This window comes from Paroedura picta, chromosome 4 (genome assembly GCF_049243985.1).
Source record: "Paroedura picta isolate Pp20150507F chromosome 4, Ppicta_v3.0, whole genome shotgun sequence".
Classification (NCBI taxonomy): Eukaryota; Metazoa; Chordata; class Lepidosauria; order Squamata; family Gekkonidae; genus Paroedura; species Paroedura picta.
The window spans coordinates 80,203,845-80,228,897 of record NC_135372.1 but is presented as its reverse complement, the minus strand read 5'-3'; the positions used below and the strand labels follow the sequence as shown (position 1 = coordinate 80,228,897).

Here is a 25,053-nt window from a genome sequence, read left to right as displayed (position 1 = left end):
AATAGGTAGTTGGGGGTAATGGGCAACTTCGTAAAGGTGGAAGGGAAGGAACATCTCTGCCTGTTCTGTCAATCACGTGTCTACTTATTCACATATATGGTGAAGCATGACTGTCTGTTCTTTATGTGAAAATGATCATGCAAGGAATGGTAGCCCTGCCCCCCAAGTCCTGTTGTTTTAGGAACTTCTCGTCCTAGTCTAGCTTGTGACTAAAAAGAAAAAGAAAAACTCCTTAAACATAGCTAGGCAAGTTACGGTTTGTAGGCCTCATCTAGCATATGGGAGCATTTCTTCTGACTCAGAAGCTCCCTACTTAATTGTATTATTCATTATTCTGGAATGTAGCTTTATGGTTTAGAGAGGCCCTATCTGACTCCTGAATTAGAATCATAGAATCATAGAATCATAGAGTTGGAAGGGACCATACAGACCATCTAGTCCAACCCCCTGCTCAACACAGGATTAGCCCTAAGCATCCTAAAGCATCCAAGAAAAGTGTGTATCCAACCTTTGCTTGAAGACTTCCAGTGAGGGGGAGCTCACCACCTCCTTAGGCAGCCTATTCCACTGCTGAACTACTCTGACTGTGAAAAACTTTTTCCTGATATCTAGCCTATATCGTTGTACTTGAAGTTTAAACCCATTACTGTGTGTCCTCTCCTCTGCAGCCAGCAGAAACAGCATCCTGCCCTCCTCCAAGTGACAACCTTTCTAATACTTAAAGAGGGCTATCATGTCCCCTCTCAACCTCCTTTTCTCCAGGCTGAACATTCCCAAGTCCCTCAACCTATCTTCATAGGGCTTGGTCCCTTGGCCCCAGATCATCTTCGTCGCTCTCCTCTGTACCCTTTCAATTTTATCTACGTCCTTCTTGAAGTGAGGCCTCCAGAACTGCACACAGTACTCCAGGTGTGGTCTGACCAGTGCCATATACAATGGGACTATGACATCTTGTGATTTTGATGTGATGCCTCTGTTGATACAGCCCAAAATGGCATTTGCCTTTTTTACCGCTGCATCACACTGCCTGCTCATGTTTAGTTTACAATCCACAAGTACCCCAAGGTCTCGTTCACACACAGTGCTACCTAGAAGCGTATCCCCCATCCAGTAGGCATGCTTTTCATTTTTCTGACCCAGATGCAGAACTTTACACTTATCTTTATTAAATTACATCTTGTTCTCATTTGCCCATTTTTCCATTGTGTTCAGATCTCGTTGAACTCTGTCTCTATCTTCCGGAGTATTTGCCATTCCTCCCAATTTGGTGTCATCTGCAAACTTGATGAGTAGTCCCTCCACCCCCTCATCTAGATCATTAATAAATATGTTAAAAAGTACCGGGCCGAGCACCGAGCCCTGAGGTACCCTGCTACTCACCTCTCTCCAGTCTGATGAAACACCATTGACAACAACTCTTTGAGTGCGGTTCTCTAACCAATTCACTATCCACCTAACGATCTGAAAATCCAGATTGCAGTCCTTCAACTTATCCATCAGAACATCATGGGGAACCTTGTCAAAAGCTTTACTAAAATCCAAGTAAATGACATCAACCGAATTTCCCCGATCCAGCAAACCTGTTACTTGGTCAAAAAAGGAAACTAGGTTGGTCTGGCAGGACCTGTTGGAGACAAATCCATGCTGACTTCCTTGGATCACCAAATTGTCCTCCAGATGTTTGCAGATCACTCCCTTTAATATCTGCTCCATTATCTTCCCCACAACAGAGGTCAGACTCACTGGTCTGTAGTTTCCTGGGTCATCCTTCCTCCCTTTTTTGAAGATCGGAATAACGTTTGCTCTTTTCCAGTCCTCCGGGACATCTCCAGTCCTTAAAGAGGTTCCGAAGATGATGGACAAGGGCTGTGCAAGTTCTCTGGAAAGTTCTTTGAGTACTCTCGGGTGCATTTCATCCGGACCAGGGGATTTGAACTCATCCAGTGCAGCTAAATGCCTCTCGACAACCTCTCTATCCATGTTAACCTGCCACCCAGACACTATCCTTTGGCTACAGCCATCTCTAGATGTGCCTAAACACTTTGACCTGTGGGAAAAAACAGATGTAAAATAGGCACTAAGCCTTTCTGCTTTCTCTGCATCTTTCATTAGAGTTTGTCCATCCGCACCCAACAGTGGGCCTATTGCCTCCTTTACTTTACGTTTGTTCCTCACATAACTGAAAAATCTTTTCTTGTTACAATGGGCTTCCCTGGCCAATCTTAGCTCACTCTCAGCTTTGGCCTTTCTGATGATTGATCTACAGTGCCTAGTAACCTGTAGGTACTCTTCTTTAGAGCTCTGTCCTTCCCTCCATTTCCTGAATATTTTCCTTTTCTTTCTTAGTTCCTCTTGAAGTTCTCTGTTCATCCAAATAGGCTTTTTAGAGCTCCTGCAGTGTTTTCGTCTTTCTGGGATAGTCATTGATTGAGCATGCAGTAGCTCTTGTTTGAGTAGTGCCCACCCTTCACATGCTCCCTTCCAGCATTCTCGTCCATGGTATGACGCTCATCATGTCTCTGAGTTTATTAAAGTTTGCCCTACGAAAATCCAACATCCACGTCTGGCTACAAGCTTCCTTGGCTCCCCATCTCAAAAGGAATTCTATGAGGACATGGTCACTTCCCCCTAGGGTCCCCACCTCCTTCACCTCATCCACCAACTCTTGCCTGTTGGTCAGTATTAAGTCCAGTATGGCTGAACCTCTTGTGGGTTCATCTACCATTTGATAAATGAAATTGTCAGCCAGGCAGGTCAGAAACTTAAGTAGAGCTTCAGAAAATGAAACTGACAGGAAACATTTCCAGTCAGCAGAGTAAAAACAGATCAGTTTTTCGGTTGTCCTGTATTTTCTAAATAATCTCGTCCATTTGGCTGGGATTTTATAGCCTGTCGGCTCAGAGCTGTTTTGTGTGTAGGTATGTAAAGTGATGTCAAGCCATAGCCAAATGTTGGCAACCTCATAGGCAAGCAATTAAGCAGAGGTGGTTTGCCATTGCCTTCCTCTGTCATCTTTCATGGTGGTCTCCTATCCAAGTACTGACCCTGCTTAGCTTCTGAGATGAGCTGTACCGTTCCATTCTACCCCAGAGCTGCTTTATATTACAGAATTTCAAAAAAGATGCAAAATGTACAAGAGCTCTAGGTCTGACTCATGCAGTCAATCTGTTGTATAATGACTACACCCAAAGCAGTCATGTAGATTACATGCTGAACATAGCACATTATGTGAAGTTACTTTCCATGCAGATCTACATAGCTACTACACCCTTTTTCCTCTTGAATAAGCAGCTGCCATGTGGCTCCTTGTTTGACTGAATCAGACCTTTGGGGCATCTTGACTTGCATGACTTTGTATATGGGAATTTCAAACCCAACAGTTGGCTTGACATCTTTTAGTCTCATTCACCTTCTCTTTATTTTCTTGCCCTCCACTAAGATACAAACATCTGTATGCTGTCTTTGCTTGGCAGGGGAAATAGTAAAAATTAGCTGTGAGCAAAATAAGCCCACAACAATGCAGGGGGGGGGGAGGAGAGAACTGTGCATAAATATCCATTCTCTGCAGTGATACAGACGTGCTGTGACTTCTTATGAATGTTGCACCATGAATATTAAGTTACCACCCCGCATGTTTAGAGGCTGCTGCCCTGATCCTCCAAATGCTTGAAATTAAGAGGAAGGCCCAATACGATATCTAGTTCCTGTTACAAATGCAGAGTTCTCCCCTGCAGTGTGTTCTATAGAATTTTGTCTGCTGTTTTTTAATGTCTTCTCTGCAGAGACATGCAGTGACTTCAAAACTCACTGACTGTCTCCAGCTTGGCTAGACCTTTCAATGCATTGACTATCAAAGACTTCTTTCCCTTCTAATCATACCCCATGTTAAAATGCGATTTCATTCTCCAACCAGGATTTGTTAACTTTAGGGGAAGGTAACTGTTTAATGGTAAATATCCTGCCTGACAGCCTGTTTTAAGGAATTTCTTGTAGGCTCCCGGAGCAATTAGAACCTGTCCCTTAATTCCTTTTCATGTATCTAAATACATTGAAGAGAGGGCGGTTTAATCTGACCACAAAGGTGATTTCAAGTATCTGTCCTCATTATGTTAAATGTTCTTCATTTTAAAGCCTAATTTCCAGAACTGAGACATTTTGCTGTAGCTCCGTATTCCTTGTTGGGGAGAAGGATCAACCTCCACCGCCAGCTTGGCTTTAATTATACAGCTTGTCTAGTTAACAGCTTGTCACTTTTTCTCTCTATCATTGTTCATATTGAATAGTCATTTATTAATGTCATTAGCTTTCCTTTCCTGAAGGGCAAGTAAACAAAGCCTATCTTCTGCAGACTGATCAAAACTTCTGTTAGAATTCTTAGGCAAGGAAAATTAGCATTTTTGCACCTCTCCCATTTTTATTCCTAGTTGTACATTGCTTTTTATGTTTTGAGCTAGCATCTCGGAGCTATAAAACTGCCTTCCTTGCCTGGCTATGTACTGAAATTGCATCTAGGCCAAAATTTTTACAATTGATTGGCAGCAGTGTTCACTGGGGGGAGGGGGAAATTATTGAATGAAAGCTACTCTGTGAGTGTATTAGGTCTAAGGGCGGGGAGGGGAGAAGAGCACATGATCATTGAACATGCATGGCCATTTATATGGCATGGAAGAGACCCATATTGACAGTGGATCTCTGGTTGTGCACTGATAGTGCGTCTCTGGTTGTGCTATCTGTGACCATTTTGCTGGCCAGACAATGGCAAACAACTCTCAGGTATAAGCCACCAAGAGTTTTTGCACAAATGAAGATTCTTGCATTGAATTACATGGCTCATATGCTGGAGTTCTAAAGAAGGGGAGCAACATAGTTAAGAAAATATTGGGATGGTAGTCGTATTGACAGAGTTCCCAGTCAGGTGGTCTTGGGTAAGCTGAAGAGAAGCCAAAGCAATGTACATGGAATAACAGAAGACTGGAGTCTTTCTGGGAAACACAAGACTAGGGTTGAATCTGCAGTTATTTTGTTTATTCCACTGTCAGTATTGTTGAATTCAGATCGATTTGAACTTGGGTTTCTTCTTCCCCCCCTTCCCATTGAAACAGAAAAGTGTTTTGCACGTGCTTAGAGAGGCTCAAAAGGGGAGGGGGGAGGCAAACACAGCCAGAGCCTCTTTCTTTGTTTTCTTGAAGGGGGGGAAGAGGATTGGAGGAGCCAAGCATGGACGGAGCCTCTTTCTTTCTTTTCTGAAAGGGGGGGGAAGAGGGTTGCAGATAGCCGAGGAGGGAGAAAAAATCCAAGACGCAAATCTCTGCCGACAGGGCTTCTACTGAGAAATTAGGGGCTTCCCCTTTAAAGCAAACTTGTCATCTGGGCATCCTTGGCCAATCAGGGCTTTTGCATGATTTCTCATCAGATTCAATCCTATTCTGAAAATATTCTGAAAATATTGAGGGTTATTTCCACTCCTAAATATTTCAGGATAAAGGTAGGGTCACTCAGGATCCATCATGCTTGTTGCAGAGGGAAAATTAAAATCAAACAAAATCAAAGTGGAAATCACATTCTGTGGAGATGGCAGGGACTGAATCGACCTGGGATTGGAATAAAAGCTGCATGCAGCTTACACCTAGGTAAAGTGTTGTTCCAGCCAAAGGCTAAACCAGATGTGGAAACTTTTATCCTTGAGAAGGTGAATATATGGCCAGGGGAGCCATGGGCAAGAGGAAAGCCATGACCATGTCCTCTTCATCTCCCTTAAGGGCTACAAGTGTTGGCACACCAGCCCCCCAAATCCAGTGCAAATATATTTTAATGAATAGAACAATGTGCTTTGGGATCTGGCACATCTGTTCAAGTCTCAGCCTTTTTCTGCAATTGTGGAATGGCTTGTAAGAAGTCTGTTTTTTTTTTAAAGGCCTTGTGAGGTATGCATAACATAGGGCTGCAGTAAGTGTGGGAGATCCAATATCCAAGATGAGAATTTTCCCAGCTTCTCATGTTTTGTACCAGTGATGGTTTCCACAGAAAAATATAAGAACTCAAAGGCTGTATCCATTCCAAGTAGGGTTTCAGGCAGCCCTCTTGACATTAGGGAGTAACTCAGTTTCTGCCTGTTCAGTGCTTTATAATATTTTGAAGTGTTAAAGTAGCAGGTAGACAGTATAAATAAATAGCATCATGTGTAATAAATTAAAGATTATTAGTAGAATTATTACAAAACTAGATTTCAAGCCCATTTTAATTTGCAGCCCTGGCAGAAGCCGGAGGGAAAAGGGGGGCTGGGAAAGGAGGCTTCTGTCGGGGCGGAGATCTCCCTCGCGGGTGCGAGGGAGAGCTCAGCCCCGGCAGAAGCCGGAGGGAAAAGGGGGGCTGGGAAAGGAGGCTTCTGTCGGGGCAGAGATCTCCCTCGCGGTTGCGAGGGAGAGCTCAGCCCCGGCAGAAGCCGGAGGGAAAAGGGGGGCTGGGAAAGGAGGCTTCTGTCGGGGCGGAGATCTCCCTCGCGGGTGCGAGGGAGAGCTCAGCCCCGGCAGAAGCCGGAGGGAAAAGGGGGGCTGGGAAAGGAGGCTCCCGCCCCCCCACCCTCCCCAAAGGCTCCCACGGCGTCCTGTCGGCCCCGGGAGCGGGCTCGCCGGGCGAGGCCGCTGCCGGGGCCGACAGAAGGCCGGCTCCCACCACCCCCACCCTCCCCCAGCGGCGAACGGCGTTCTCTCGGCCTCAGGAGCGCCCTCGCTGCCGCGAGGGCGCTCCGGAGGCCGAGAGAAGGCCGGCTCCCACCACCCCCACCCTCCCCCAGCGGCGAACGGCGTTCTCTCGGCCTCCGGAGCGCCCTCGCTGCCGCGAGGGCGCTCCGGAGGCCGAGAGAAGGCTGGCTCCCACCACCCCCACCCTCCCCCAGCGGCGAACGGCGTTCTCTCGGCCTCAGGAGCGCCCTCGCTGCCGCGAGGGCACTCCGAAGGCCGAGAGAAGGCCGGCTCCCACCTCCCCCTCCCTCCCCCAGCGGCGAACAGCGTTCTCTCGGCCTCAGGAGCGCCCTCGCTGCCGCGAGGGCGCTCCAGAGGCCGAGAGAAGGCCGGCTCCCACCTCCCCCAGCGGCGAACGGCGTTCTCTCGGCCTCCGGAGCGCCCTCGCTGCCGCGAGGGCGCTCCGGAGGCCGAGAGAAGGCCGGCCCCCACCCTCCCCCAGCGGCGAACGGCGTTCTCTCGGCCTCCGGAGCGCCCTCGCTGCCGCGAGGGCGCTCCAGACGCCGAGAGAAGGCCGGCTCCCACCACCCCCACCCTCCCCCAGCGGCGAACGGCCCCCGAAGCGCTCACCTGTCGCTGTGCGAGTGAAGCAGGGAATGGGGAGCCGCGCTTTCCGCGGCTCCCCATTGCCTGCTTCGGGCGGGATGGACACTTGGAGGGGCCAATCAGGAGCCGCTTCGCAGCTCCTCATTGGCCCCTCCAAGTTTTTATCCCGGACCGGTCCTGCCCTAACTCTTCCCCACTACCCCTTACTCCTTTATACAGTCTGTGTACAGATGTGTACCCTGCCTTTCTGCTCTTACAAGAGCCACTAAGGCAATAAATTTAAAACATACATGATAAATACATTATAAAGCCATTAATATAAATCCCTCTCCTAAACATTATTTATTAAAACAACTTTTAAAAGAATTTATTGACAAAAAATTCTTCGTCCATTGTTGGAATACAGCAACAGAGAGAAAAGACAAATTTCTCTAGGGGAGAGAGTTCCAGAGCTTTGGTGCCATAACCAAGAAGGCCCTCTCCCATCCAGTTTCAGAAGGCAGGGACATCTGAAGCAGGGCCTCTGAAGATGACAATAACAGCCAGGCAGGTTCATAAGGGATTAGGCAGTCTTTCAGGTATGTAGCTCGCAAATCATTTAGGGCTTTGGAGGTCAAGCCCAGCACCTTGAATTATGCCCAGAAGCCAGTATAGGTGAGCTAGGCCAGAAGTGATATGTTATCGATAGCTCACTCCAGACAACACCCTGGCTGCAGCATTCTGTACCAACTAAAGCTCAGAACACTTTTCAACTGCAGCCCTGCACAGAACACATTGCAATAATCTAGTCTATATGCAACCAGGAACATCATCACAGTGGCTAGATCTTTTCTGCCCAGGAAAGGCTGCATCTGTCTAACCAGTCAAAGCTGGTAAAAGGCACTGCTGGCCACAGCTGCCACCTGCTTATCTAGCAGTTGGCCTGGGCCCAAGAGCACCCCCCCCCAGACTATGGACCTGTTATTTCAAGGGGAGTGCAGCCCCATCAAGAATGGATGACATTTCCACCCATCTTTAGCACTTTAATTTTGCTGTGATTAAGTTGGGCACACATCCACTCTAAAACTGTCTCCAAGTCCTTGTTCAGGGATTTATACAGCCTCCCTTGGATAAGCTGGAAATGTGAGATAGAGCTGAGTGTCATCTATACATCGATGACAACCCAGCACAAGTCTCTGGGTGACCTCTCTTAGCAGTTTCATGTAGATGTTAAAGAGCATACAAGACAAGATGGAATTTTGTGGACCCCATAAACCAAGGAACTGAACAGCAGCTCCCTGGCACTACCTTCAAAAATCTACCCTCCAGGTAGGACCAGAACCACCACAGAACAGTGCCTCCCAATTAAGATAGGCAGCCTAGAAGGATGTCATGATGCCTGATATTGAAAGCTGCTGAATTCCAGGAGAATCCACACTCTCTTTCTGGTCCATCTGCCACTGCAAGTAATCCACCATGGCAACCAAGTCTGTTTCAATCCCATAATCATACTTGAAACCAGATTTGATCTAAACAATTGGCCTCATCTAGGAAAGCTTGGAATTGTCCAGCCAAATAGATGTTAATTATTACCTCATGCTAGCATTAAAAAAAACCCGTCTCTTAAGGGGCATGAAAGTACAATATCCATGCTTGAATGCTTTAGAGCAGGGGTGTCAAACTGTGATTCTCCAGTTGTCCACAGACTACCATTCCCATGAGCCCCTGGAAACATGTGTTAGCTCATGGAATTTGTAGTCCATAGACATCTGGAGACAGGTTGGCCACTCCTGCTTTAGAGGAGCACAGGAGTTAACAGTTCATTTCTCAAACCTAATCTTTAGAAAGCTGACTTCATCTGCACAACCACATTGTTCCCCAAGGCAACCAAAAAATCATCCCTGAGCCATACTCTCTCCAACAGCAAGTACCAGTAAGCCTGTGAGTCCCACGCACTCAAGTCCTGCCTTTACATAAAGAGGAGGAGGAGGATCTTATATGCCGCTTTTCTCTACCCGAAGGAGTCTTACAGTGGCTTACAGTTACCTTCCCTTTCCTCTCCCCACAACAGGCACCCTGTGAGGTGGGTGAGGCTGAGGGAGCCCTGATATTACTGCTTGGTCAGAACATCTTTGTCAGTGCTGTGGCCAGCCCAAGGTCACCCAGCTGGCTGCATGTGGGGGAGGAGTAGGGAATCAAACCTGGCTTGGCAGATTAGAAGTCCTCACCCCTAACCACTACACCAAAGAGATAATACCTGCTGTAGGACAAAAAGGTGACAGTGAGACAACTAGTATCTTCAAGGCAGATGTGTGAAAAGCCCATTAGGGCTCAATAAAATACAAATCATGTCATATGATACAACCTGAGCTACAGAATTGCATTTCTAGTTCTCTGACTAATGACAGGGTAGAGAAATGAGACAAAACAATGGAGGGAGATTCACAGAAAAGATACAATTGCTTCCTGGAACCGAGAGAGGTGAGAGACAGCAAGAGAGAATGTCTCCTGCACAGTGAAATGAACACAGAATACTCACAACATGGGCTACTTCTGTTGACTCCCCCAAATAGAATTCCAGTAGCTTCCACCTAGCATGGTTCACCTTTATGGCCTTCTGTGCAGGAACACGTGGGACTGGGCAGCTGCAGGCCAGCCAGGGAAAGGCTGTAGCAAGCTTCTCCCCCGCCCCCCATGATATACAACTCCCAAGAGTGCAGTCTCCTCCCCTCACAGGGAGAGAGTGACTTTCCCCAGCCAGAAGTCATGTGATTTGGGAGAGGCTGGCATTCTTGCCTCAGTTTGTTTTCTGTCACTGTTGGAATAGAATTTAAGCAAGCTGTCTGTTAGAAAACTTACAGTATTTGCTGGTGTATAAGACTACTTTTCCCCCCTGAAAACCATGCCTCCAAGTAGGGGGGTCGTCCTATACGCCAGGTGCACTTCAGTTGGGATAGATATAGCTCCCCTTAGTACTATAATGTAATGTAACAAACTCTATATTTTGAGTGGAAATGTTGGGGGGTCGTCTTATTCGCCGGCAAATACGGTATCTCAGATTTTTTAATTTAAAAAAAGTCATGGTCCTCTTTAAAATAATGTGAGCATTGGGGAGCTGCGATGGCTTGTCTGCTCGTCTGCTGCGTCTTGGAGAATCTCACAGCACAGCTTCAGGTCCTGCCTGCCGCCTGCCACCAAATGATACCTAAGGCCAGAGAAGGCAGAGAGGCACGCATACAGTTGCCCTGTATGAAAAAGCAAGAGATGGCGCTTTGTTTCAAGCACTGATGGGAGTGTAGAATCCGTGAACAGAGTCAGGCTTCCTATGTGATAGGCTTATCACTTCTTTTTAAAAGGCCCTTCTACAAAAGCCATTGCATGCAGGCAAGCTGAACCGGGTCGTGAATTCATTAGTCAGAACTGTACTCCTGCTTCCTATGAAATATGGTCTTTAAAAAGTAGGACAAAACTTTTCTATGACATCTTTTATTTCACAATAAACCAGGTTCTACACAACACTATATAAGAGGAAGCATGCAGTGTAAGTATTATTTGGAAACAAAGAGAACTTTGTACTGAATCATCATCTTCCATTTGGTTAGCATTTTCACAAGAAATGCTAAGGAAAGTAAAGGAGCAACAAAAATAGCTTCCATTCAACCCTGTGTGTAGAAAGTGTTTATCAGTCAGAGACCCTTTTTCTAACCTTCTTCAAGGTTGAAGTGTCTCAAATCGAGGACTTCAAGGCCTGTATGTGAACTCCCTTTAGCGGCCTCCTGTTCTAATTGGAGAATTTAGGCCACATTTACATTTTCATGCCCTTTATACTGACTTCTGGTTTCCTAAACCACTGAGCCACTCCCTGTATCTAATGGAGTTACAGGAAGCATACCTGTGGGCATTCAGGAGCTACGAGATAACGAATCTGGTTTAGTTCACTTTGAAATGTTGTGCTTTTCAAGTTTCCATGTTTTCTAGCCTTTATTATATGCCAAACACTCGATTATTGAAAACTTGTTATTTCTGTGTTGGTATTGCCTTCTGAACAGTGTGCCTTTCTCCCCCGCCCCCCATGATATACAACTCCCAAGAGTGCAATCTCCTCCCCAAAAATATCAACCAAAAAAGCAGTGGTTTGCTTGCTTATAATGATTTTTCTTTTCTTGCTGAGTTGAATATGCTAGAGTCTTGGGATAACACCTTTTAAACAGGAAAAGGCCATAGGTGGTTCTAATTTTTTTCTTTGTGTTATGTTTCCATAACGTTTTAGCAAAATACCTCTGTCACTGGAAAAATGACGCACATGCAATTACCTTTCATACACCTGAAGCTAGATGAATTAAGAGAGCAACACTTTCACGGGCCCTCCAGGAGAAATCAGAGCAGGAGAAATCAGAGCTGAGGGAGCTGCTGTGCCACCACCTGTCACTGTGAAATCTGAGGCAGAGTCCGACAGGCCACTTCTGTGTGCTTGCCACACTCTCCTCATCTGGCCAAATATGCAGATCGGCTGTCTTAAAAGCTGGCATGCATTAAACCCAGTCCTTTTACACGTGAGCCATCTGGGGATGACACTGCTCTCTTAAACAACAAGTTGGGTGAAAACAGAGAAAGATGGGAAGGGGAGAAATAACAATGGATTTCATACACACAATGCAAAACAAATAAAACAATACAGAAAGCTAACACATTTTGAATAAACTGGCTGCAAGCAGTTTGGGCTAAAGTACAGCCTTAAAGCTTCTGTTTGGTCCAAATCACCTTTGATTATCTGTGTTTGTTGCAAATGACATCCAGCTTTCCCTTCAGATTAAAGTCACATAAACTTGCAGTGGTTTACTGCTCTTGAGGGTGCTTGTGCTGTAATGGACTTGTTCCTTAGCAGCTCGAGGATTCTTCAGTCCTAGCACTGCAGTGAATCTCATGTGATGTGGGAATTCCTGGAGAAGTTCAGGGCGCAAATCCGTTGGCAAAGAAAGGAGGCAGCTGTTGGGCTTCAATCCATGTCCTGACTGTAGCCAGTCTTGGAGAGGGTGCACACTGCACGTTCCAACCTTTGGAAGATCAGTTTTTCTACCAGTGATGTTAATTCATGGTCGGGGGAGGGGGGGCAAACTGTAGCTCTCCAGATGTCCATGGACTACAGTTCCCATGAGCCCCTGCCAGCATGCACTGGCAGGGCCTCATGGGAACTGTAGTCCACAGGCATCTGTAGAGCCACAGTTTGGCCACTCCTCCATTTGGTTGGGCTAGTTTGTTATGCATTAATGAGGGTTAACCAATGTAGCCCTGGAAAATAAGATATGAAAAGTAGGTAACTTTTAAAAAGAAGCAATAGCAGTTGTTTTCAGATATTCATTGGGTACCATCAATTATGCTGCTGCCATTTCTTCCTCCAATTAAATATCAGTCTTCTATAGACAAAGGACATGTAATTAGGCTGAATAGTTGCTATTCAGGTAAAGTCAAGCCATCGTTAGAAATAGGATTATGGTAAAAAACGTTTACCCAATATTTCCCTCTTGTGAATAAGAGCTGTGTTCCTAACAACCTCTTAAACTTTGTCCTCAGAAGACATTTTTGGGTGTTGCTTTAATGTAGCGGTGCATTAAACATTCTCTTATTTTAAAGGGAATGACAAAATAATGATTTCATATTTTAACTTATTTATTGCCATTGTTTACCCATCTGTTGCTGATAATTGTTGAAGTTTCCTTCCCATAGCTACATAACATCAACAACTTTAGCTGCATGGGAAATTCCAGCCAATCAAAGCTCATAGTGAGGGCATTTCCTCACCCTTTAAATGTACTGAAATGCTTACCTTAGGTAAAGTAAAGGTAAAGGTATCCCCTGTGCAAGCACCATGTCTGACCCTTGGGGTGACGCCCTCCAGCGTTTTCATGGCAGACTCAATACGGGGTGGTTTGCCAGTGCCTTCCCCAGTCATTACCGTTTACCCCCCAGCAAGCTGGGTACTCATTTTACCGACCTCGGAAGGATGGAAGGCTGAGTCAACCTTGAGCCGGCTGCTGGGATTGAACTCCCAGCCTCATGGGCAGAGCTTTCAGACTGCATGTCTGCTGCCTTACCAATCTGTGCCACCAGAGGCTCTTATCCCACAAGAGGCTCTTATCTTACCTTAGGTAGTCTTTCTTTCTTTCTTTCTTTCTTTCTTTCTTTCTTTCTTTCTTTCTTTCTTTCTTTCTTTCTTTCTTTCTTTCTTTCTTTCTTTCTTTCTTTCTTTCTTTAGTCAGTCAGTCAGTCAGTCAGTCAGTCAGTCAGTCAGTCAGTCAGTCAGTCAGTAACCTTTTATTGGCATAAAATGTATAAGACATATAAAATAGGGTTTAAAATTTCAACAAAATAATAAAATGGGGTTACATGACCAAACAGATCTTAAAATGATTAAATAAACTATAAGAGATAAAATACAAGGTAGGCAGCATATTATAAAAGCATCTTAGTTAAAACTCTGGCAACTAAAATGGTTATCTCTGGGTCTTTGTCAGAGAGCAGAAATTGCATGGTCATAGATTTACTTACAGAAGGCTTGTTTCCCAGCAAGGCAACAAAGCTGTCATCCCGACACTGCTCATATAAGGGGCAATCTAGCAAAATGTGTGAGACAGAGTCAGGGCAGCCAGAACCACACGGACAGAGTCTCGCATGGTATGGGATATGATGGAATCTTCCCTCTAAGACCTTTGAGGGGAAAGCATTCATTTGTGCGAGGAGAAAAGCTCTTCTCAGGGGTGGGACATCAAGGAGATGCAAATATGTAGGCATAATATTTCTCTGCATAATGATGCCAAAGAATGCTGGTGAGCAGACTCGAGGCTGGGTAGGTATGAGTTCCTGCTGCTCATGGTCTAAAATTCTCTGTTTAATAATCCGGAAGATACATTTTTCTTCCAGAGGTAGTAGGGAGTTCAGATCGATGCCAATGGAGACTAATTTTTGTTCAATAGCCTGGAACCATTGAAATTTAAGAGGGTCACTTTTTAGACAAGTTAAAAGGCTGCCAGCTTCTATTCTAAAAAACAGTCTGACCCAAAATTTAAAAGTAGCTATCCAGGCCCTTGTCTCTACCCTAATTTGGCCAAATTCTGCGCAAATGGCATGGTAGGAGACACAGTTGGGAACCCCTGCAATTTGCCTATAGAAAGCAGATTGAACACCCTCAATAGATTTATTAAAGGCAGGAACCCATAAGGGGCATCCAAACAGGAGCTGGGACATTACTTTGGCATTAAAAATTTTAATTGCTGCAGGGACAAATTGGTTACCTTTCGCAGAGAAAAAGAACTGTTTTATCAAAGAAGATGAGGATTTGGCCATTTATTTATTTATTTATTATGTTTATATACCACCTTCCCCGGAGGCTCATATATTCCGGCCCCTCCATATGATGTTGCCAGCATGAAGTATCTGGGCAGTAACTGGCTGATTACATCCTCCATTTTAAAGCGCTAGTCGGTGAATCCCCAAAAGTGCATACACCAACCTATGTAGCGCTAGCTAGTGGAGAATTATTCATAGAAAGGGAGTTATCCAGAATCACCCTGGCCAGAGTGGGTAAACATGCTTCCTGATCCTCCGCCTTTCTGCCCAGCCACAAGACCTTTGTCTTGGAGGAGTTGAGTTTCAGGAGAGACTGCTCTAACCATCCAGCAATGGCTTCCAAACATCTGGAAAATGTATCCAGGGAGGAGTCCAGGTGGCCATCTGTGAGGAGATAGAGCTGGGTGTCATCTGCATATTGGTGAGATTCCAGCCTGTAGCTCTGGACCAGCTATGCCAGAGGGCACATAAAGATGTTAAATAATGTGGGGGAGAGTACCGCTCCCTGAGGGACCCCTGAATCCTGGCCCCATGGTCAACCACGTCAAATGCAGCCAACACATCGAGCATCACGAGTATAGCTGCACTGCCCCGATCCAGCTGGGTGAGTTTATCTACCCACTTGGATACATGCAGTCATTTGCCTTCTAGGTACACAGTGGCATTTGGTTAATTTTTTGTTGTCTTGAATCTCATATCTGGATCCACTTTCAGTTCTTGACTTCGGAAGAAATTTGTAGAAAAACTTTAAAAATTTGTTAGCACAGTTTTACCACCAGAGTCTTGTGCAAAGAAAGACTTGAGTCTTACCTATTTCATTGCAGAGGAAATGCAGTAAAGTGCTTAGGAATGAAGTACCACAGAGACATGTTGCTTGCATGATATCAAAGGTTTTTGGTGGTTTCCATCTTTCAATGGCCAAAAACTACAGTTAAATATAATCTTACTTATCCAAAAACATAGAAATTGACTTAAAACTGGATAATGAGTTTGAATTAAAAGGCTGTCAGCTACATGTACTCAGAACAGACAAATCATTCAGTGTTGTGGAATTTTTGTGGCATGTTTGTTTGGTTAATTATCAGTGAAAGTGCCTTGGCTTCCAAATCTGTAATCAGCAACTAGGAAAGAAGCTGGGATGGATTTTGCTGCATGATGGTGAGATTTATTGAACTTGGGAAATACATTTCAGTATTTTTGCTAACCTCAAGTTGGAAATGGTTCTGGAATCTCTTATATCAGTAGCTATGGAAACAGTGCACTCCTGGAAGTACTGAGAAAAGTTTTTTTTTTTTTTAACGCTGCCTGAAAAGAGGGCTCAAGAAAGATGGAAATGCTTTCAATGGAGACTTCTCCCTCCCCCATTTTTACATTATTATGCTAGAAGGCTAATTCCAGGCTGTAGCAAGAAAGAACTTACAGTGCCTGTGTTTGAGAGAGAGCTATTGCTACGTCAAGGAGAGGAAAATCCAGGAACAAGATCTATGAGTAGTGTCTGTTGAATTACTCATCTTTGGTGCAACAATGCTGGTACAAAAGGAGTCATTGTTCAGTATCTGAAAATGTAAAGATGACAGCCAAGTGATCTAGCATTCTTTTTTTTTTGTAATCATTTAAACGGAGAAATCAAAGCCTCCAAATCTATGCAACATGAAGATACTTCACTCTCAGTGAAGTCAGTGGGATGGGAATGGCCTAATTTGTATACAGGATTGTAGCCAATGATGCTGCTCTGGCATATGAAGGGAGATGGGAGATTAATGCACTTATAGGAGTTCATTGATAGAGAAACAGCTACAGTTTTTAGAGACCAAAAAATGATGACATATTTTAGGGATGAATTTTGGCCTCATGGAAATTTCAAACTGCAGATGATAGACAAAGGAAAAATGGCTTTAGGCTAATAACTTGATCCATTCTGAGGAGCAGATGAATCATTCAGATAAGTCACATGCTGAAGGATCTGTTAAGGATGATCTGTGGATATCATTGCAATAAATACTTTTACATATAACAAAAACAGCCCGCTGAATTTGCAAGTTAAAAAACAAAAACAAAATTATAGCCTATCCCTTGAGTTCTAACGTAAAGCATAATGAGCCAGTTAAACCATACTACATTGTATCAGCCTAGAAGAAAATACATGATGCTGCTGGTATCTTTCACTGAGGATACTTATTAATTTGCTCATTTATATGTTACCTTTCTGGCCCATCTCAACCCTAGGTAGTAGGTAGCAGAAATATTTACTGTTTTTTAAGTTGCATAATTTAAATCGTCATGCCTGATGAAAAAACTAAATAGCAAGGTGGTCCTGCTCCAAATCTAGAGATGCATTTGTTTCTAGAAGGGTTCAGATTGAGGTAAAGTAAAGGTAAAGGTATCCCCTGTGCAAGCTCATGGTAACAGACCTGAGTTTCCCTTCCACATTTTACCTTCTCAGCTGTCCTGTGAGGTAGATGGAGCTGAGAGAGAATTATTTTTTCAGAAGATGTTGGTGGTCCCTGGCCTGAAAGAAGTGCATCTGGTCTTGTCCAGGACCAGGGCCTTCTTGGCCATCGCCCCAACCTGGTGGAACGAGCTGTCAACCGAGACCCAGGTCATTCACCTCCAGGTAATTTCCACTGTTAACATCATGGGAAGAAGCAGATTGAGCAGTGGCCAAAAATGGAGCTTTAAAAGTTTTAACGTGATTTTATAATGGATTGTATTTGGCATGTATAATGTGAACTGTTTTGAGCCTACTTGCAGGGAGGGGCAGTCCAGAAAACTAATAAATAATAAAAAATAATAAGAGTCACTCTGTGAGTTTCATGGCAGGAGAGGAATTTCTAGACAGACACTGTAAACTCTATGCTACACTTGCTCATAAAGTTATGAACTCGATCCTCATCTGAGAAGCCTTTTTGTTAAGTAAAAGAGCTTTTCTGAGAAACATCAATATATTATGCAAATGCCAAGGGCTAAATCAAGTCAGGAAGTTACCCATAGCCCAAGTGACCTTGTTTGGTTATCTATGAGTCACTGAACATCAATGGTGCCTCTGAGCAAATCCCAGCTTTTTGTATTTTGACTAAGCAAATAATTGTTTGTTTCTCCTGTTGAAGCTTATGTGAATGAGGAATCAGTTTTAGCCACAGTGAATTGCCTTATGATGAAGAAGAGTGTCTTTGGCCAAGACAAGTGCTCTCTTAGACAAAGAGGCACTTCTTAATTGAGTGTGAATTTACCACCATTCCTCAGGACTGCTACTTGTCATGGATATCAGTAACATCATCATCCAGGCAACCATTCCCATTACTCGTTGTGTTTTACACTTTTTTCCAAACACTGTTAATATCAGTAGATGTGGGTGGGGGAAGTGGGACGTGAGCATCCCTGAGTTTTGCCCAGAGGAAATGGCAGGAGTTCTCTCAGGCCCTGCAGTTCTGGGCCAGTGAAATGCAGCAGGGCAGGTGGCAAGGAGAATCCCCCCCCCCTCTCTCTCTCTTGGGCATGGCAGATATTTGCTCAGAGAGCCATCCAGTGATGGCTTTCTACACAATCTGTATTTTGTGCATGAAAAATGCATGAGTTAAATTTGTCGCATGTAGCTCATAAATCTTCTCTCAAGAAATGCAGCTGTTTCTTGGCAATCATGTTTTCTCAAACTTTGGAACACCACTGTGATGATATTCTCTCTCCCCCCCTTGGAACGTGGTTGTGCAAATATCCCGGGGACATATTTTGTGACATAATTAGTAATTGGCAACACAATTCTTCCTCTACATCAAATTTACTTATTTTACAAGGTTTTTATCCCGTTTATCTACTCCAAATGTATCCTAGGCAGCCCACAATCAAGATGAAAGAATGGAACATCCAGCATATATAGAGGATAATAAAATGATAAATGCCAGAGAATTTGTCCTGTGAATTGCACTGATGAATGTTGTTGTTAGGTGCAAAGTCGTGTCTGACCCATCGCGACCCCATAGACAATGATCTTCCAGGCCTTCCTGTCCTCTACCATTCCCCAGAGTCCATTTAAGTTTGCACTTACTGCTTCAGTGACTCCATCCAGCCACCTCATTCTCTGTCATCCCCTTCTTCTTTTGCCCTCGATCGCTCCCAGCATTAGGCTCTTCTCCAGGGAGTCCTTCCTTCTCATGAGGTGGCCAAAGTATTTGAGTTTCATCTTCAGGATCTGGCCTTCTAAGGAGCAGTCAGGGCTGATCTCCTCTAGGACTGACCGGTTTGTTCGCCTTGCAGTCCAAGGGACTCGCAAGAGTCTTCTCCAGCACCAGAGTTCAAAAGCCTCAATTCTTTGACGCTCGGCCTTCCGCATGGTCCAACTTTCGCAGCCATACATTGCAACTGGGAATACCATAGCCTTGACTAAATGCACTTTTGTTGGCAGGGTGATGTCTCTGCTTTTTAGGATGCTGTCTAGATTTGCCATAGCTTTTCTCCCCAGGAGCAAGCGTCTTTTAACTTCTTTGCTGCAGTCCCCATCTGCAGTGATCTTGGAGCCCAGGAAAATAAAATCTGTCACTATCTCCATTTCTTCCCCATCTATTTCCCAGGAATTGAGAGGGCCGGATGCCATGATCTTTGTTTTCTTGATGTTGAATTTCAAGCCAACTTTTGCACTCTCCTCCTTCACCCTCATCAACAGGCTCTTTAGTTCCTCTTCACTTTCTGCCATTAGAGTGGTATCATCTGCATATCTGAGGTTGTTGATATTTCTCAATCTTGATCCCAATTTGTGACTCCTCTAATTCCACCTTTCTCATGATGTGCTCTGCATACAAGTTAAATAGGCAAGGTGACACCTGCATATAGGTTTCTCAAGAGGCAGATAAGATGCTCTGGTATTCCCATCTCTTTAAGAACTTGCCACAATTTGTTGTGCTCCACACAGTAAAAGGCTTTAGCATAGTCGCACTGATGAATAGGAGATGCTAATAGAGAAACCAGTCATGTTTGTGTGGGAGGGGTTGACTGGGACACCATCACAGAAAAGGCCACCCCTTAGTAACCACTTGTTTAATGTCTCAAGGCTGAGGCAATTGGCAGTTTCAATCTCTGCCTGAAATTAATACATTGTCTTTCTTAGGATTCCAAAGGAAGTGCAATAATGCTATGGGACAAGTATGGCGCATTCTTGTGTTTCTTCCATAGATGGAAGGAATCCCTGAATAGGCTCGGGCTCCCTATTGGGAGTTTTTGTTGGTTTTGGTCTTTGGTGGATGCGCTGTGCAGTGTTTCAAATCATGGTGTTTGGAGGGAAAGACAGCTGGGAAGGCTTGGATTATTTATGTTATTTGGAAAATTACATTGGGGGTCTTACTGGGCGGGATGGGGAGCTAAATCCCTTTTACCACGGTCTCCAGTAGTACTTTTACTACTGTCTCCTGACTGAAGCAGCGTGACCTTGGGACAGAGACTCCCGGGAAGTTGTTGAGGACAAACCGAGAAAGGCTCTCTGCAGGCTGCGGTGCAGAATGGGCTCTCTCAGCGTCTGGCCGAGGTGGGCACGAGGGTTCTTCGGGCTCTCCAAGGCTTGCTTGCCTGCTCTTTCCATGCACCGAGGGCGGAGAGGGCGGCTCGAGGAAGCAGCCGAGGCCGCAGGCAGGCAGGGAGGCGGCGGCAGGGGTCGGGACAGCCTCGCAAGCAGGGCTCTACTCAGCGGTGTGACTGGGCGCTTTGTTCTCTCTCTCTCTCCCGTCCTTCGGCGCAGAGTCCGGCGGCCACAGCGAGCACGGCGGCCGCGGCGGTGGAGGCGCGGGGGTGGCGCGCCATGGAGGGTCACCGGAACGCCACCGAGGTGCAGATGAGCCAGCTGGTGCTGCCCGCACACACCAACTACCACGGCGAGCTCAGCATCGGGCAGCTCCTGAAATGGATCGACACAGCAGCCTGCCTCTCGGGTAAGCCTGGAGCCGGCGGAGGGCAGGGCAGGGGAGGGCAGGGAAGGAGGCCGCCTCGTTCTTGGCTCAGTCCGGCGCGTGTGCGCGCGTGTGGCCTAAGCTTGCTCCAAGTGCGCGCTTAAGGTGGACCGGGCACATCCTGCCTGCAGAACTGGCCCGGCAAAACGAGGCGAGGAAGAGAGGATTTTCGGGATGGAGGTGGAACCGTGGCATGAAAAGCACGTGCTGAGCGCGCTCTTGTTGCCAGTGGATGCGGTGGCCACAGTGGCAGCCTAAGACAGAAGATGGCCTAGTTTGAGTTGCTGACCTTGGCCTAGCCCCTCTGGCTTTCTGTCTGCCTAACCTACTCCTCAGGGTCGTGAGAAGAACGTGGAGGAGAAAGACCAGAAGAGGTGACAGATGAATTGTAATGTCGGATGTGCCTTTCGTGGAGTTCTTTCTCCAGTCCGCCTCTTACTAGATCTGCATGTACACCTGACCCGAGAGCTAAGCCCAGAGCTCAGAAGCAGGCGGGTGGAGTAGATTTAGTCTCTGCAGAACACCACCTGTCTCAGCTGCAGTTGCCAGTGCAGGGGAAACAGGTGTCTGTGAAGGGAGCAGTAACAGAAAGTATTCGGGCGGGGGAGGAGTCTCCCCATTAATTTCCACCCCCATCAGAGTGTCCCATACATTGATTAGAAGAATAAGATGAAATACTGTCCAAAATGAGGGGGAAGGGCACCTTGCCAGAAGTACTTGCAGATAATGTATTCAAATGGGTAGCAGAGAAAGGTATATGTGCAAAAAGCTCAGATGTCTCTGGGCAAGGTAAGAAAAGGAGATGGCACAGCAATGACTTTGGCTGCCAGTTATTAATATGGAGTGCCTTAACCTTCTTTTGTAGACACTTTTTTGTTGGGATTGCCACTATTTAAGAACTATCAAGAAGCATTGTGAAGCTCCTGTGTCCATGCCTTTTGACAGATTCTTAGGAAGCTTTGAAATTAATTAATTCCACATGAAGTGCCCTCTTACATGGAATCGGTCTGTTGGTCCATCAAAGCCAGATTTGTCTATGTAAAGTGGCAGCAACACTCCAGGGTCTCACGTGGAAGTCTGTCACATCACCTACAGCCTGATGTTTAAGTGGAAATGCCCGACATTGAACCTCGGACCTTTTGCATGCCAAGCGGATGCTTTACAAACCTTTTCAAATCAGTGCATTTCACTTCAATTGACATTTTATACACTGGTACATTTGGGAAGGGTGAGTACTGTCCAGTCCAACATCGTACTGAATAGCAGGATTGTCCCCATATCAGTCCTCCAGAGACAAGCCTGCAAAAGAGCTTTCAACTGTGGCTTTCCGCTGTCTCTGGGAGACAAACCTAGGAGAAAGGCATATTTAGTGTGAAAGAATGGGAGGGCATGTGCACTGCCGAATCTTGAGATCCCTTTTAGGAACTGGAACTAACAATAGTTAACAGACTTGTCCATGAATCTATGTGAACTTTTTAAAAGCCATCTAACCTAGTGGATACAGCTGTATCATGTGACAATCAGTTTCACAATTCTCAGTTATTTGAAATATTCCTAACATCTGATTGACATATATTGTCTAAATTTCAGTGTTCTGAGAATTAGTATACTTTTAAAAATACCATTCATATAATTTTTATAAAATATATGTCTTCACTTCTCATATTTTCCCCTGTAAATAAAAAGCCTAATTTTTTTAGCCTTTCCCATGGAAAAAATACTCCAACATCTGATAATCTTGGTTTCCCCCTTTTCTGTGCCTTTTCCAGAGCTATGATCTCCTTTTTGAGTTCGGTTGTCTAGTGTCTAGTATTCTAAATGCAGCCACACTGGCGATTACATAAAGGCATTAACATACTGGCAGTTTTATTTTCAATCCCTTTCTTAAGTATCCTTGCAGTGGAATTTGCCTTTCATTGCTGCATTAGACCAAGTTGATGTTTTTCACTGAGCTGTCTACCACAACCTCAAAATCTCTTTCTTGTGTAGTCACATCCAGTTCTGGCTAGATATGCTATGAGGGGAATTTGGGGTTCCCTCTCCTATACATCTGTTTGCACTCACATTAAACCTGATTTGCTGTTCTGATGCATTTTATCCAGTTTGGAGGGATGCTTCTGAAGTTCTTTAGATTCACTGTGAATTATTTGTTAGCATTCAAAAATGTTGCTTCTTTGAAGTTCGTTGCTGATTTCATATTATTTATGAATATTATGTAGTTCTGGTCCCTGGTGGATTCCTATCACCATTTTCTCCTTCCATTATGTGAACTCTACTCCTAGCCTCTTATTCCTGTTTCTGTTAACTAGTTACCAGTCATAACAGAATTACTGAGTTTATTTAGGAGTCTTTGCTGAGGGATTCTGTTAGAAGCTTTTTGGGAGGCCAAATATATCAGTGCATATTGTAGAGCAGCCTTTTTCAACCTTTTGATTGTGGAGGAGCTCCTGAATTTTTTTTCAGACTTTGAAGACCTGGAGAAGTGATGTCAGCTGGTCACCCCTTGCCATGGCTCCAGAAGTGACATCACTCTCCACACCTTTAGCCCTCCTTTTGCTCCCTCCGCCCTGCCTTTACTACTACTATGAGGGCTCCAACTCATGTTGGCTGGAAAGAATAGCCTGGATCCCTCCCCCCACACCACACCGCCCCACACCACACCGCCCCAGAACTCCCGGGTACCCTAGGGGTCCACAGAGCCCTGGCTGGGAATCCCTGTTCTAGCCACCCTGTTGAAGATGAGTAGAGCATCATCTCTTCTCACAGATGTTTTGCTCTGCTTTGGCTTCCTTACTGCAATATTGTTTTGAGATTTTCAATTTGTCCTGTTTTGTTTTTCCCTGTTTTGCTACAATCTTTCCCAGACCTCATTTGGTATGATTTGTTTTTCAGACATCATAGTTAAAATGCTGTTGGATATGTGGATGGGAAGGTGTGCATTTTTGCAAGTCCACCCACATTGGCAGCATTTTCCTTACTTCAGATCCATTAGTCCCATTCCTAACACTGGAGAGCTTTAAAAAAATATCAGTAAATAACACATCATTATAGCTCCGTAAAGTTCTAATAATCTAATGCATCCATTCTTAACTTTCACTTTTAAAAAGTACATTTCTAGCATTTTTATGACAGAATTATAAGGGAAAAAATGCAGGGTCAACATTTCCTCATATAACATTGCAACAAAATGAGCTAAGAAACTTGTGAAAAATAAAAGCTGTGAATGAGTTCATTGTTGCACCAGATCATTATGTCCTTGAGCCATAATGATTTGTCAATTACTGACATAAGCCTGAAACATCCTCCAGTGTATGTGGGGAGGATGGCATGGATGAGGGAGTGAGGCAAGGGAAGTGAGTGTGTATGTCTATGTGGTAAGGAAAGCTCAGTTGCTACTGTTACTACGTAAAAATGTTGATTATTTATTATATGTTAGTTTTAGACTTTTTGGAGACCACCTCCTATGACATATGCCTAGGGTCACCTCTCTTTGCTATTATATAATTCTGTGCTGAGAGTGTATCTCATGTGCGTCAAAAAAAAAGCTATAGATATTTAATATAGATATTTTATATAGAGTGTATTGTCACAGTTCTGACCACTGAGGAAGACCCAGTAGAGTCGAAACACATTTGGTCTTATGTGCTGTTAGTTCTGTATAGTTTTTATGTAGTTTTTATTCTGTTTTTAATTGTGCACTATAATAAATGATTAACATTTTTACATTATTTTATTGTACAGCTCAACTTCTGCGTTCCTACCTGTTAAGGTTGTGTTGTGTTCCTTTTTTGGTTTTGGTTTTGCTACTGTTACTACTACACTGATAGCAGCAGCAGCAGCTGGAAAATATTTCTGTGTGAAAGCAAATCCAGTCTGGGTCTGGTTGGTGCCTGTAGATTTCCTAGGAACAGTCATATGTGTAAATTTGAGACACATGAATGATAAAAGGCGAGAAATAGAACCTTTACACCCAAACAGTGACTAATGCAAAGAATCCATGCATTTTCTTTGCAACCTCTGCTACTCCAGCATTCCTTTCAGTCCTTTCTCTTCTGAAGGTTCTGGCAGATTTCCTACTCTTGATGTGTTTGAAGAAATGTTTGTGGTATGTGATTATTCCTTTAGCAGTTTGTTCCTTAATCCATCTTTGCTTGCTTTATGAACTTGATTTTATTTTGTAGGATTTGTATTCTTTATTTTCTGCATTTGGGCCAGATATCCACTTCTTAATTAAAGCTTCCTTGCCTTGTATGGCTTCCTTTATGCTACTAATTTACCACGACCTTTTGGATTTGTGCATTTACCTAAGCCTCTATTTAGTGATAATCTCTAAGCTTTGTGAAGAGATTTGATCTTCCCAAAAATCCTTAACTTCCTTGTAATTTATATGATTTTGTTTTCTCAAAAATAAACATGGATGTGTTCAAATCTATGAACAATGAGGTCAATTTTTGTGGCATAACCTCCATTAATTCATTAATGAGTTCATTAATACTGGGATTGAAGCTATCTGT

The 25,053-nt window shown here is 44.5% G+C and overlaps 1 protein-coding gene across 6 annotated transcripts in view; it reads left to right on the top strand.

Annotated features, from left to right (window-relative positions):
• Positions 1-25,053, top strand: part of ACOT11 (acyl-CoA thioesterase 11) — a 174,508-nt gene that overhangs the window by 106,114 nt on the left and 43,341 nt on the right. For 5 of the 6 annotated variants that reach the window (XM_077333628.1, XM_077333630.1, XM_077333627.1 and 2 more), the window contains one exon: positions 20,332-20,521. In XM_077333628.1, the coding sequence (XP_077189743.1) occupies positions 20,332-20,521 (190 nt within the window). Of the gene's footprint in view, positions 1-20,032; positions 20,122-20,331; positions 20,522-25,053 lie in introns of those variants that run through there. The other variant, XM_077333632.1, reaches the window with a different exon arrangement.